We start from the raw sequence: 14,576 nt of genomic DNA, 5'->3' as shown, positions 1-14,576 counted from the left end.
TCATCTGCCCTTGCATGCTAGGTATTTTTTTTCATGGTACTTAATTTTGGGTAACTCTTTAAGGAATCCCAAAACTCGTGTGGCTTTACGCTAATGAGGAATTTCTGAGAAAGTGGCTGCAAGAAAGTGTTGTATTTGAGTGAGAGAATTCTCAAATTTAGGCTCAATATTTCAGTAGTTCTTATCAAGGCATCTTGCAAGTAGTTTTATTTTTTCTACTCTCTAAGTGAAAACTGGAATATGTTAGATTAAGCTTTTATGTCAAGGTACATTTCTGTTTCCATTTAAATCTATTGCATTTGAATCCATTGACAGAGTATATCTGTTATATTATGAAACTTAGTTTGTTGATTTATTTTCCACCAGCTGTCACAACCCTTTGAGTTCTCATAGTGGTTATTTTTCTTTTTAAATAACACCATTACCATGATGGCGCTAGGTTTTTGGTTGATAGAAGCTAGCATACTCACTGCTGTGGAATGTAACAAACAGTGGACCTGATTTGCCCTCAATCACAGCAATATAATACCACTGATTTCAGTCAAGCTTCTCCTAGATTTAGCTCAGTTTGAGGGGAGACTCAGACCTGAAGTCTGCTTTGATTCCATTCATGTTCTGTTGCAAATCACTGTTAGAAATGATACACCAAATCATCTGTCTCCAACTTGGCATTTATTGATTAAGTGAAAAGTTGTTTCCAATTTCATATGTAACATTTCATATACGTTTGGTCTTTAGTATGCTGGATTATGACACGGAGAACCTAAATTCTGATGAAATCTACAGCTCTCTTCGTGGAGTCACAGAAGCAATTGAAAAATTTAGTTTCCGTAGTCAAGAGGATCTGAATGAACCAATCAAACGTGATGGAAAGAAAGACTGTGACATTGTAAGTATTTGGTTTGATTAATATCTGGAGATAGGTAAAGTTTCACAACGTTGTTTTCAAACCTGGCTTTGGATTGTTGGCTAGTGTACATACAAAATCCAGTTATTCTTGGTCTGTTTTTCCCTTCAGGTGTTAGTCTCTGGTTACTAACTTCATATCCCTAAATTTTGGGTTGCCAATAATGTAGTCCGTTGCTGCCTTACAACTGTTTAACCTCCTGTGAAATATACTTACTGGATTACTGTGCAAGTCTCATGTATGAAGAAATCACTCTGAGTACCCAACTCATGTGGTGCCTTACACTGTATCACTGGTTACAGAATTACCTATTACATGAGATACCATTTGTTTTAATCAAATATACAGAATTCAAAATTTTTGACAATTTTAAATGGTAGTTTTGCTTCCTCTCCGGGCGAACAAGTTTAGGTTAGTAGATTGTTAGCCTTCAAAGCAAAAAATTCTTGGTGGTCTGATATTTTTTCTTTGGGACTCTTGTGTTGTCCATTTCACATTAGCTTGCTAAGCACCATAGGATTGGAAAAGACCTCTAAGATCATCTAGTCCAACCTTTAATCTCCCTTGGCAATCATCTAACTTCCTCTATTAGTTGGTCATGAGGTTGCATAAGAAAGATACTGATTTTTCTTAATTTTCTTTTTCTTAGTAAGTTAGTCCTGACCCAGAGCTTGGGACGTTATATTCAGGACTGTTAGCATAGCTCTTCGCCCTGTGATCGAGATAGTTCTGTTACATAAGCTAGGGAAAGAGGTGATAATCAAAGTTTTATTCAAGAATTATGCAGAAATAAAGGATTCTATACAAAATTAATTGATGCATGATCCTATGGTGAATGGATTCAAAAAGGCTTACAGCTTTTACAGGTTTTGAGGAGTCTCACGACTTTTTCTGTTGGATCCCCAGGTGTCTCGAGATGGTGGCCTTGCGGTACCTTCTAGTGATGTCCGCGGAAGCAGTGACATTGTAGAAGGAGGAAGGATGGCTCTAGATAACAAAACCTCCTTACTGAACACCCAGCCTCCCCGCGCCTTTTCAGGGCCACGTGCTCGAGAGTATAACCCCTATCCTTATTCCGACACAATTAACACTTACGACAAGACTGCCCTCAAGGAAGCAGTGTTTGATGATGACATGGATCAGCTTCGGGATGGTTTGTATTAGCTTATCTTGTAAAACTGCAGGCAGCTTGTTCTGTTCCTGGTATTTGTATGCGTGCAGTGCTCCTCGGGTGCATGCCTGTCAATGCGTATGTTGAGTATTATTTTGTACCTGAGTCAAGGCTCGGCATGGAATGTTCTGTGTTCTCATGTAACAGCAGAACCTGATTCGTGGCAATTAAGAAAATGTTAAATTGCAGTTTGAATGTGGGTTTTGTTTTTTTCTCTTCCTCCTGGAGTTTGTCTCAAACTAGTCCCTTAATAGTCCAAATTAAATGCATCTGTAAGGGACACTACTCTGGGGACCTCCTACTCTAAAACTGAAATGACTCATTAGCTCACTGTTATTGAGCGTTCCACTTCATTTAAAGGATGCTGCACCTTAGCTTTATCCCTCTGCAGTGTACTGATGACTCACTGTACTTTGATCTAAATGTCATACATGTGATCACTGGTTTTGGGTGTGAGTGTCTAGGACAAACTCTGGCGGTTCTCGTCTTGTAGAAGTAATTGTTGGAACTGGATGAAATACAGTCATCATCTCTTCTTCGTTTGTTAGAAGCTGTGTGCAGACTCATGAGCAGTATTATGAACTTGAGTGAAATTTTGGGCTAGTCAGGTCCTTTTTCCTGCTTAACTTAGGCCACCGGGGATTTGATGACTGGGGCAGGAGAGGGGGGGCTTGTTATGTGCACTTTGTTCTGTAGAGGATTAATAATATGGGCATCTTTGATCTTTTCCCCCTTCCCCAAATGATTTGCTGCCCTTTGTCCTAGAAGTACCCATTGACCATTCGGATTTGGTGGCTGACCTTCTGAAAGAGCTCTCTAACCACAATGAACGGGTGGAGGAGCGAAAAGGAGCTCTCCTGGAACTTCTGAAGATCACAAGGGAAGATAATCTCGGAGTTTGGGAGGAACATTTCAAAACCATTCTGCTCCTGCTGCTGGAGACACTTGGAGACAAAGATGTGAGATGTAGATTTTTGTCTCAGCTCTTCTCAGCTCTTTTGCCTTTATCTAGGGTGATAGGTTCTGCAAGTTAGATTAAATCAAATTTGTTGTGTTTGTATTGCAACTCTTCAGTGATGCTGCACTGCTCATTTTTTCTTCCTTTGAAGGCTGTTGACTGCTTTCATTGTCAGTGTGCTCAGTGACGAATTTCAAGCTACTCTGAAGTGTACCAGTTTTTTCCCTTCCCTTCTGAGTGTTTAGTAGCAAATAACTAGGAAATTGAACTAGAGTCGGAAAGGAAGTTATTTTCCAATTTTGTAAGAATTAAGATTTAAAATGTTGTTCACTTCCAAATTAGGATGAAATTACATAATATCATTACATAATATGTATTATGTGGCACATAATACATATTATAATAATGAATACTATTACCTAATACATATACAAAGTAATGCATGCACATTATTGCATAATAATAGCTCTTGGCCACATTGCACCCGTTCCCCAAAAAGGGAGAGTAAAGGCAGCCTAGATGAGTATTTTTTTTCTCTGTGTAGGTTAAAGATCCAGGCTATTAGATCTTAGAGGATGGATTTCATCAAGAGCAAACTGCTTTTACAGGGGATCTTGTTCTAAAGTATTAAAAGAAGCTACAGATGTAGACAGGAGGAACTCAAGCTGCATTACTATCACAGCTTTATCTTTGGTAGTTGATCAAAGCGGTGTTTTACAGGAGAGGCTTTTACTTTTTCCAGATGGGGCTGTTTGTTCAGCTTGCAGCACTGTGACATTTTGATAAAGGCTCAGCACCCTGGCTGTGCCTTCAAATCAGAGCCGTGCTCCATCTAAATGTTACAGCATGTAGGCGTAAAAGCACTCCCAGTTCTTTTCTGTTTAATCTGATTCAAAATCAATTGTATTTTGTATACTGCTTATAAAGCATATGGTGCTCTTGTAGAAATAAAATCTTGATTCTAAGGCAGTGTAAATGGTTGGTGTACTCTCACAATCATTCTTAGTATTGGCATGAACTTCTGTAGTCCTACATGTTTAATCATAACAGCATCATACGTGTATGAAGATCTGGTGACTTTAAGTACAAATAAATTGTGCTACTCTGAGTTTTGCAGATGAATAGCAGAGGGCATGCTTTAAAGGTTGTGTTAGGGTAAAGTGTTCCTCTGCTGAAATGATAGAATCTATTTGGAATGGCTGCAGGCCAAAAACTTAATGTAACAGTTGTGAAAGTGAAGCAGGTGTTATAAATCCCTTCAGCTAATGGTCTTTTGATACAAAGGATTAACACATAGGTCAGTAGTGACTACAATGACTGACTGTTCTTGAAAGTAATTTCCATAGGAGTTACAGGAACAGCATTGATTTACTGCATCAGTACACGAGAAACAGCTTTGTTGCATGGATGGAGCCCAGTTTGATATCCGCAAAGCTAAGCAGAAGAGGAAGAGCAAAGCATGAAATGTGCTTCTTTGGGTACAAATTTGTAGCAAAGCATGAAATGTGCTTCTTTGGGTACAAATTTGTACTTAATAGCCAAGAGAGTATGGATTTAAAAAAAAAATAAAAAAATCTCTGTTTCTGTCAGTGAGAACAGTCATGTGAATTTTTGTGCAAAAGAAAGCAAGGAGACCAATTCTGGTTTTAGTTATTGAGCATACTGCTTGTTCTACTGGATCTGGTAGAGCTATATAAGACTTCTGATGGCGTAGGGAGCTTTGAGAATTTACTTCAAAATACAATTTGGATGAGAAATGACTTTTTCTAACATTTATTTCTCTTGACACAGCATTCAATAAGAGCCCTGGCACTGCGAGTCCTTAGAGAGATCTTACGGAATCAGCCAGCAAGGTTTAAAAACTATGCGGAGTTGACCATCATGAAAACACTGGAAGCCCATAAGGATTCCCACAAGGAGGTGAGCGAGCCTTTCAGTGTTACTGCTAGGAAAGCAATATTGAAGAAATGGGAGATTTAACAAGCAAGCACGTTGACTCATCTCAACAGTGGAACAATTTGATAGCAAGTCTCACAAGTACTAAGGGGGTGGGTTTATACTTGCTGAAGGAGGAAGAAGAAATGTGGGACTGACAGAGCTGGTAAGTGTGTTTGGAACTGTCCGGAGTTGCAGGCCATCAGTTTTCCAGGATTTAGTTGTTTGTTCTGGGGCAGACTCAAGCCCTGTGGCAGAGTGGTCCTTCCATCTGTGCAGGGAAGGGTAGGAAATGTACTGATGAACACAAAGGCCAAGCTCAAACAGAGCTGAGTGTGAAAACAATGATGAAATTGGGCCATGATGAAGTACTCAGAACTGGTAAATAGCAGCAGAAAGTAGACAAAGAGGGCGTGCTGCTGAAAAGAAGCTTGGGGAATAGAGGAGGAAGCTGGAGGAAAGGTGAATTGCATTTTCCTAATGTGAGAGAACTCGTATGCAAAACTGAAATGAAATTATTCTTCTAGACTAAAAATACGGGGACGTGATAGTTATATACAAAGTGGATCAAATTACATTAAAGATCAGTCTTTACAGCTTAACTTCTAAGCTGGATCTTCTTTTCCACCTTGTGCATGTCGAAAGTTTGAACTGAACCATGGTAAACACCACGTGAATTTCTTTACATTTCTGTACATTTCTGTGATCACTTTGGTAACAAATTCCTTCCTTTGAAATCTAAAACTTAGTCTTCTCTGCAAAAGGCTTGTCCTGAAGTCGCAATTTTAGGTATCTCTGGAGAGCTTTTTTGGCCATGAAAAAGATCCTTGTATAGATCAGGCTGCTCCAGGGCATTGCATAACTGACACAAGGTTACTTTACCTGTGCACAGCAAAAATGTACTGTTTAAAAATCAAAACAAAACAAAAACACCCCCAGGGAAGAAAGAACCTAACAGGCTGGATATATCTCTACAATGCAGAAGTAGAAAAAGTTTAATCCTTTAGTGAATGAAGACTGCTGTAAGCTGCCTATCCTCCTCTCCTCGATTTAAAGCCTTTGCACTCCTGTCATTTTCAGTTCAGAGTAATAAGCAGTTGTAAATTGATTTCCTGATAAAGTAGTCAGACAAAACATTGTGTTCTGAAGGAGTGCCTTTTATTGGCAGGTTTTCCTGGTTACATACTTCTCAGCTCACCTTGACTCAGTGCCCTCTGTGTTTTTTTTCTGAAAGTCCTCCAAAGCTGCAGCACCTTTCCAGATGGTCTCTGACATTGTTTTTAATGCCCTTTCAGAGCTCACTTGTGTGACTGGGACATTTTTCAGAAAGTAGGTGTAATGTTGAAAACGTGGCATTTTATGCTTCTGTACTCCCCACACCATGTTCTTCGTGCTTGTAGTATGGCAAGGTTCCTCAGGATTTGCATGTGAGATGCCTCCTGAGGAAAAGCAGAGAAGAATAACTCTTTGTAACAGAAAGCAAAGCTCAGGCCAGGAATGAAGAGATGAGAGCTCTGGCACTTCTTTGCAGAAGAGTAAGCCAGAGCTGTGTTGCTCTCAGCAAGTAGCTGCTGCGCTACACTACATGTGGTATTCCTTTGATTTGTCAATGGTTCTGCATAGCATCTCTGTCATTAAAAAAGATGAGATTTACTGCTGCGATGAGACCTTTGGGTGACAGCTGTCGTAGGATGCTGCAGGTGTAGTCCCATTTTGCTGTCTGTTGCTTTTAAAAAGTTGTTTGCACAGCTGTATGAAGTGGTGGCACTGGTGCTGCAATAGGAGCGAACAATCTGCAGCCATGGGCATTTGGTCTTCCCCAGAGTATGCTGAAGGAAGTGTGTACTAAGTTTTCTGTGTTAATATTTAAAAAATAATAAAATAATTAAAAATCATTATATTTGTTCCTCTGCTCACTTTATCTGCAGAGTGTATTCAAGGTGTTGCCCCAGGACATGGGATTTTTTGTTCTATGTATGTGTTTTCTGATACCTGTGTAAATGGGACTCTCAGAACCGTAAAGCAACCCATGAAAGTTGCGTCTGTCTGTCAGTAATTTGAGAATATCAGCATTCCTGACGTTAAGAAAAACTTCCCAGTCTGCACTTGGGTGTCTACGTGAGCTAGGCTAAAGATATACCCGGGAAAACGCTTCAGGTATTTTTACATTTAGCTGGGGCTTGCTGATTCTGTTAAGCCTGTGAAAAATTAACTGGGTCCGTTTGGGTATGGCTCAGTTGGTCAAACTCATAGCCCTGGGCCAGGAGGTCACAAATTGGTGGCCCTCCAGCTCCCAGTCAGCGCTGACTGGTGGCACTGCTCTCCCCAGGGGCTGCGGAGGAGCTGCCCTTGGACTTAATCCCACGCAGCAAGAAGTGAAGTGGAGATTCACAGGTCTGTGACTGAAGGGCATTTTAAAAGAACAGCTGGAGGGGGAGATGGGAAGATGGCAGTGGTCTGTCTTAGTGTTCTCCTTCGCTAAAAATGAGTAATATTGAAGGCAGTGGTTATACTGTCTTTAGAGTAAATAAAATCTTCCTTTATGCTATAAAAACTATTTTGAGGAAAGCTGCTATATAACAGGGTTTGAAAAGTGTTAATCCTTGTGCCAGTAATGCCCTGGTAGGATGGCACGTCAGGGTTTGTTTCAGGTCTGCTTTTGCCTTGTAGTAAGACAGGAGTGACCCTGATTTATAGTTTGAGATCCTTTGAAACGGGCTGCGTAAATCAGCAGAAAGTGATTGTTTGGAGCGATCTGTATCTGCTTCGCTCTTACCTACCTGAGTCTCTCCTTTAGCACAGGGACTGCTAATTGCCCCTGCGTTACTGCTCCCGTTTTCTGTTGTGTATGAGCCCATGGACAATCAGTGTAAAGTGACCAAGCAAAAGAGGAGGAGCTTGAAAATAATCACAGTCCAGAAGAACTGTTAACCTCAGGCACTGTCTCCAAAAAGTCATTGTATCAAGAGACGCGTATTTGGAAGTCAACAGGAAGGTTAATTTGTCTTCCCAGATTCCAATATTGCTTCTGTTCAGCATGGCCAAAAACATTCAAGTAAGAAATCGTAATCGCCATATTCATGACCTGACAAATACCATCCCTTCCTCCATTTCAGTGCCAATATGTAGTTAAAAGATTTAGTCTGAAACAAAAAGAAATGCGGTTTTATTCTCTTCCTGCTCCCAGATGGTACAATTGGAAGCATCAAAGCGTAGTGTTAGCATAGTTTGATATCTTGGGATGCCTGGATAATCGGATGTTTTCCAAGTCCAAGCTGAAGCCTTTTGATGGTTGGATCTTTGCTACGGCTAGAGCTCCTCTGCCTTCATTGCTGAAGGTAAGGTGTAGGATCAGTGAAGCAGCACAGCTGAGACCCCCACTCCTTCACTGGGACGCCAGGGAGAAAAACTCAGTTGAATGTAGAGTCTCGTGTCCTGTGGGTCCAAACACAGGCGATTGGCAAAGCTCTGACCTCAACCTGGGTTCAAATTTCCTCTAACCCTGGGCTACAGACAAGACTCTGGGTTGGGATCCATGTTCAGTTTGCACTTTTTAACTTCAGCATGTTTTTGTGCTATTTGTACTATAACAGTCTAGTCAGTGCTGTTGTTTGAATGGGGTGATGTGAAGAGTCAAGCCTGCCTCAGTAATAATTGTAAATATTTAGGGGGCTTGACATGTAAATGCCTTTCACTTACTTTTGGATTATTAGAACATAATTGGAGTTGTGGACAATATTAAATCTTGTTGATTTTTATCACTCTTTGTTTGGATTTTTTTGGAAGAGAACCATCCTTCTGTTGCCAATTAGTTAATATTAACTCATTTGTTCCAGTGTAGTTACTCACCCGTAACTAAGGAGAAATGCTGTCTGCTGACCCAATGCCATTGATAAGGCATTCCTTCAGATTCATACCAGCAAAATGAGTGTGTTCTTCCTGAGGATAGTAAAACAGAAATAGTTATCTTGGGAAATTGGTGCAGAACATCTTTCCCAGTGAAAAACATTGGATAGCAGTTTCCTTGCTTTTTCTCTGCAGCTCTGTTTTTCTCTGCAACTAAGCCTATGGACATAACCGATCGGTGCTTTGGGCAAGGAAAGGATATTGTCCCATGTCTTAAATTCCTGATTTAGGTCTTTCACTATCCAGGAAGCCCATAAACATAATTGGGATGTAACATTCCCTGTTGTAACCCTGTAAGAGAAGGTGAAGAAGAACAAATCACAGCTACCCATTGACTTTAAATACTTGTTACTATCTTGCCGAGGTGTTTTTAGATTGACGCTGACATTTATAAGATGATTTGCAACTGTTCTCCGATGATTATAGTACAGTCTGTATCTGTTTCTGTAAAACGTAGTTTCCTAAAGAAAAGCACCAAATGATCAGTCTTTAAGGTTAATTGATGCATAGTCTGTGCTGGAAGCTGTCAGGTGCTGCAGCTTGGCAGTTGTTGATGTTTTATAGTATGCGTTTGTGCTTTCTGTAATTCCCAACACATTTGAAATATTTAGTACACAGGAGAAGCAACCTAATCTACTTCATCTCTTCTGAATCCCTTTAAAAAAAAAAAAATCATTGTTTTTTTTTTTTTTTCATCTGCTTAGCACTCCCTGTTGCTGAGTCCACTTCCTGCTTTGAAACATAGTGCTTAGTTCTTTGTTCCTGTCTGGATCAGACTGTGTACCCTTCAGGGATGGGAGTTTGCCTGGCTAGGTATTGGTAAGCCTCCATTCCCTCCAGCCTAAATTATGCAGGCTTTAAGTAACTACCTCTAAATAGCAAAGCTTGTTTCAAAAACATAGCTGTGTGCCTTGTAAGCCCCAGAGCAAAACCTTGTTTTCTGCTTAGTAAACTTCTGGGGCTCTGCATATTTCACACTGGAATAAAAAAAGCCTCCAAGTTTTTTTGTGGTTTTTGTTGTTGTTTGTTGGTTGGGTTTTTACAATAATTAATTCCCTACAACTTTCTGCAGAGACCATGCAGCTAGCATTTGTGGTGAAGCACTCCAGCTTGTGGTCTCACACACAGTCCCGTACAGCTCTCTCCTAGGTTCTCAAGCACAGCTCTGCTCAGATCCCAGCACGCTGCACTGATTCCCTGCACAGCCTATGCAGCTGGCACGTTCTGCCTTAGAGGAATCAGGGCATATATTTTTCTTATTTGCCCAGTATGTGTCATTTAGAAGCAGAAATGAAAGCATCAAAACCCTTTGGAAAGCTTCTGTGTGTTGACCAGAGCCAAGAGCGGATTACCAGAGGCAAGCTGCTTGTTGCAGCAGTGGGCAGTGAGCAACATCTGTAATGCACTGAGGGTAATGGCTGAGCAGAAGAAATGGTGCTGAAGGGATGCAGACCTGGTTTCTTGGTTTGGTCTTGTCTTAAGTGAACAACGCCCAAAGGCTGTGGTGAATTGTGATTCAGGTAAGCCGGTGGGTGAGTTCTGTCCAGCAACTTCTGTAGTGTCAGTGATGCCAAAATGCTTCTGTACTAGAAGAAAGGCATCTGTGACAGGTGGCTGTTCCTAACACTGCACTTCAGCATGTCCCCTCCCATTGAAATCAGAAAGCATTTCATGCACATACTATATTCCTGGGACTGTCTGACCTGTTACCTCAAAGGGTACTCCTTTGTATATAGCATTAAGGCAGACATTGCTACACAGGTGGGCTCTTTGCCTCCACTACATCTGTGTGGCTGATGCACCCAGCCGGTTTGAGCAAACTGGGTGGAATTACAACGATTTCTCTTTCATGGGAGAGCTCACTAGAAAGGCCTTAACATGCTGCAGATGTCTTTCAAGGAGCCAGCCTGCCAGAAAGCGCAGCGTTATGTTATGCCAGCACAAGTCAGGATGGATCTAGTCTGCAGCGTGTAGAGCATAAGGTAAGGCTTTGGAAAGGAGAAAAACCTGCTCCTGTAAGGCAGAGTGCTATCTTCTGGATCTGCATTCCTGAGCTACCTGCCTTGTGTTCAGTGGCATCAGACTCTCCAGTTCCAGCCATGGTTTGCTCTACACTTTCACTAGGAGGTAAAATTGTGTTTGGGACATACCTTACACACAGCTTAGTGTCAGTACTTTTGCAGCACTGCAGGCTCTCCAGTCTTGCAGATCTTGCTTCAGGGGCACCCCTTTGAACTTGCTTCTTCCAGCTGGTATAATTGTTTGAAAACTGCTAGTTTTCTTTCATGTTTCTGAGGTAATTGAGCATAACTGTACTAGGTTAAACAAGAACTTTGCTTCACTTCATACCCTGCTTCAGACAACAGCTAGGAAGTATGCAGTGATGCTTCACTGAGGGCATCCTCCCTCCTTACTGCTGGCTGAAGCTTACAGTCTTCCCCAACTAAAGGTTATGTCTGCCTGAACGGAAGAGTGAACAGCATTCTTTTTCTCCAAGTTAAAGGACGTATTTCGTAGCTACCACTTCTTGTGGTGTCTGCTGTTAGTCTGAGCCTAATGGAGCCGTTCCTATTGCTTCCCAGTGTGTATCTGCCAGTCCTCCCTCCACAGATGGGTGGAAGAGCTGTTGCTGGAAGTTTGCTTGTTTCTCCCACTCCTTTTAAGGTTGTTTCACTCTGTTGGTCAGGTTAAAGCCCTGATTTAAAAAAAGATTTTTGATTTTTTTGATATTGTGCGGTATGTATAATTTACAAGACATGGGTGTTGTGCCTCAGGGCAAAATATCTTCACTAAACTCAGCTATAATTGTGTACCCTCGTTGCCAAATGACCTGGCAGTTCATATCTTTTGATAATTCACTTCCCCCTCTGCAGGAATGCTGCCGATTTCCTCGGGTGGTACCAGGTGAATGTGACTGACAGTGCTGTGCAAGTATTCAGAGACAAGCTTTCCCTCGTGGGATGCAGGTCTGGGTGGTGAAATGCTTTATTCTGCCAAAGCCAGAAGGAAAGACCTATTGAGCAAGGCTGCTACTTGCATTGCAGAGTGGTGGCATTTTGGCTTTCTATGCCAATGGACACAAACGAGGGAAGAGCTTGTCCTTTTGGCTCGCTCCCAGCTGGTACTGCCCTGCCTGCCCCTTTGTCTCCAGCCTGTCGCCTGCTGCTCCTTTCCAAGGCAGCGAGTTACCTGCCGAGGCTCTGATTCAAGCAAGCATGTAAGCACATGTTTGAATCCCATTGACGTCAGTGAGACTTAAGCGTGTTATTAAAGCTAAACACACGCTTAAGGGGGTTGCTGAAGTGTGGCCGGGATGCAGATGCTGCCTGCCAGATGTGCTCTTGGAAGACACGGAAATCTCCCTGGTGTTGTCACATTTACTAGCTAGGATCAGCAGGAGCCCTACTGGACATGTGTAATGTGCCCTTCTGTATTCAGAGGAAATGCAGCAATGTGAAATACCCAACTGCTGCGCACATGCTGCCAGATCCTGGCTAGAAATGGGCAGCTTTGCTGGAAGAGAAGGACTTGCACGGGCATAAATAATCTTGTACCCTTACAGCTTTTCTTGCTGACCTTGCAGTGTGCAGAATACATTATGACCTTTGTTGCAATTGGAATCCTGGATCATTTTGTGAGGAATTACAGCTGTGTTTTAATCCCTGGTGCTTGGAAATGATAATAGGCTTTTTAAAATAAAGGTTTTGTCTCATTTGCTAGCCTCATATCTGCAACTTAATGTGCATGGTAAACTATGCAAACAGTACGTGGAGCTTAAATGCAAAAGGAATTGTTGAAAGTTTTACCTACTCCCAAATTTACAGTAGTATTTTTAAGATCAGTCTGTCTCCAGGTATATACTAAAATATTACTGTCTTTCTATTATAAGAAAGATACCATGAGGATTAAAAAATAAGTAATTTTTTTCGGAAGTTGTGATACGTGCAAGCTTTTCATTCTCACCGTGTCTGATAACATTAACTAAACATATTTGGAGTTGCCAAAAAAGCAAAATCCTCAAATGGCCTGTGTCCAAACAGTTATGAGGCTTTTTTTTTTTTTAACATATATATAAAGTGACTTGCATGTAAACATTAAGTTGATTACAAGATAACCTGCACCCTCTGTTATCCACCGCATTGTTTGTGAGAGCTTGATGCTAGCGGTGTTTCAGCACTAGTAACGACGACGTCAGAAGCTGCAGTGCCAAACAGTGAATTCCTTTGCAGGAAACCTCCTCAGATTCAATGGAGACCTCCTGGGAGCTCCTGACTTCATCCCTTCCAGCAATTCAGTGCCATGGTTCCAAACCATGGCATTAGGTTTCCTGAAGTACTTGGATGTTTCTCTCCTTTTCTTAAAAAGTCGCATAGTACGTCCTCCTAAGGTGGCTGACATGGAAACCTTCATGCTTGTGGAATTGCTTCATGTGTGGAATTGAGAAGGAATTAGCCAAGAAATAGCTGGAAGACCTAAACAAGGACTCTGTTCTGCTTCGTTACTCATTCACAGAGCTTTCAGGATGAAATCTTTTGAACACTGACCACGCTGTGGATTGCCATTCCTTTATGGAATATGTTTTAACACTATGTTTAATTGCTGAGAAAGGCCCAAGGTAGATGGAGCAGTTGGACGGCTTCGGTAGATAGGGTGCGGATACAGAAGCCATCAAGGTCTCAGGTCAGCTACAGAACCTTGACTGTGCTGTGCCTGAGCTCAGTGTTTATTCTGCTGAAGCATCTGAGATCCCTTTCATTGTTGGCTTTGCTGAAGGGGATGCCCAGAACAAGTGGATGGGTTTTGTTGCTTCAATACAAGCAACCTTTGGCCATTCCTGTGTCAGGGAGGCAGCTGTCAGCGCGAGCACAAGGTTACTGCCGGTGTCCGAGCCGTGTTGAGCTCATAGACCGTGGGTGAAGCAGGCCGTGTAGGCAGGGGTGATCTCTTCTGTTACATCAGTAGTCTGCCTGAGCTGCTCACTCTTCACAGCTTCTCCCTTGAAATCAACTAGTCTTTGCTGGAAAATAATTTGTAGCCAAGGCAGGGAGATGTTCTTGTCCTAGTAAGGACTGGGTTAAATCTCCAAGTACTCCTGGTACATGTGTTGTCCACATTAGTTCCTTGCAGATAGAGCTGTCCATGGATTGCTTTAGTCAAACAGAAATCCCTGAGTTTGGTACCACGATAGTGTGTGGAAGAGGGGAATGAAGAGAATCCAGCAACCAGGGCTTGAGTCTAAGTGACGGGAGACTTGTGGATCGATTTATTTGTTGTGGGAGAGTTTGGTTGTTTGTGTGTATTGTCTGGGACAGATTTTCCTTTGCTGGTTTCAAAATACTGACTTCAGACAACCCTGAGGAGTCTGGCTTAGGATGAGTTAGAGAACTGGAGGAGCTGGAGATGCTCTAAGGGCAAGGATTTGTGAATGCTCCTCTCTTAGAGATGAGGTCTGTGATTTAAATCTGTCCACTAGGGCGTCTCTGTCCACACAGGATTTACCCTCCCTTGAAGGTAAACAGTGAAAAGAGAAGAGAGGGGATGTGGTGGGCAAAGGCATCCTCCATCTCGTGTACTGAAACAACATGGGGAGTATGGAGCGTGTGGTTTGAGGCCAGGAAGAGTGCAGCCAAGGGAGAACCTCAGTTTGTTGCCTGGCAATTAGCACAGACACATGAAAAAATAAAACCTGCTTCCCATCC

General features: G+C 42.0%; 1 protein-coding gene across 6 annotated transcripts in view; it reads left to right on the top strand.

The window, feature by feature from the left end:
• The window catches only part of CLASP1 (cytoplasmic linker associated protein 1), a 148,359-nt gene that overhangs the window by 124,588 nt on the left and 9,195 nt on the right, over window positions 1-14,576 (top strand). For 4 of the 6 annotated variants that reach the window (XM_072040767.1, XM_072040766.1, XM_072040765.1 and 1 more), the window contains 4 exons: window positions 739-889; window positions 1,814-2,060; window positions 2,847-3,037; window positions 4,828-4,956. In XM_072040767.1, the coding sequence (XP_071896868.1) occupies window positions 739-889; window positions 1,814-2,060; window positions 2,847-3,037; window positions 4,828-4,956 (718 nt within the window). Of the gene's footprint in view, window positions 1-738; window positions 890-1,813; window positions 2,061-2,843; window positions 3,038-4,827; window positions 4,957-14,576 lie in introns of all 6 variants that reach the window. The other 2 variants (XM_072040768.1, XM_072040764.1) reach the window with 1 other exon arrangement.

This window comes from Anas platyrhynchos, chromosome 7 (genome assembly GCF_047663525.1).
Source record: "Anas platyrhynchos isolate ZD024472 breed Pekin duck chromosome 7, IASCAAS_PekinDuck_T2T, whole genome shotgun sequence".
NCBI classification, from domain to species: Eukaryota; Metazoa; Chordata; class Aves; order Anseriformes; family Anatidae; genus Anas; species Anas platyrhynchos.
The sequence above is the reverse complement of the archived record's forward strand: the minus strand, read 5'-3'. Positions and strand labels throughout refer to the sequence as shown.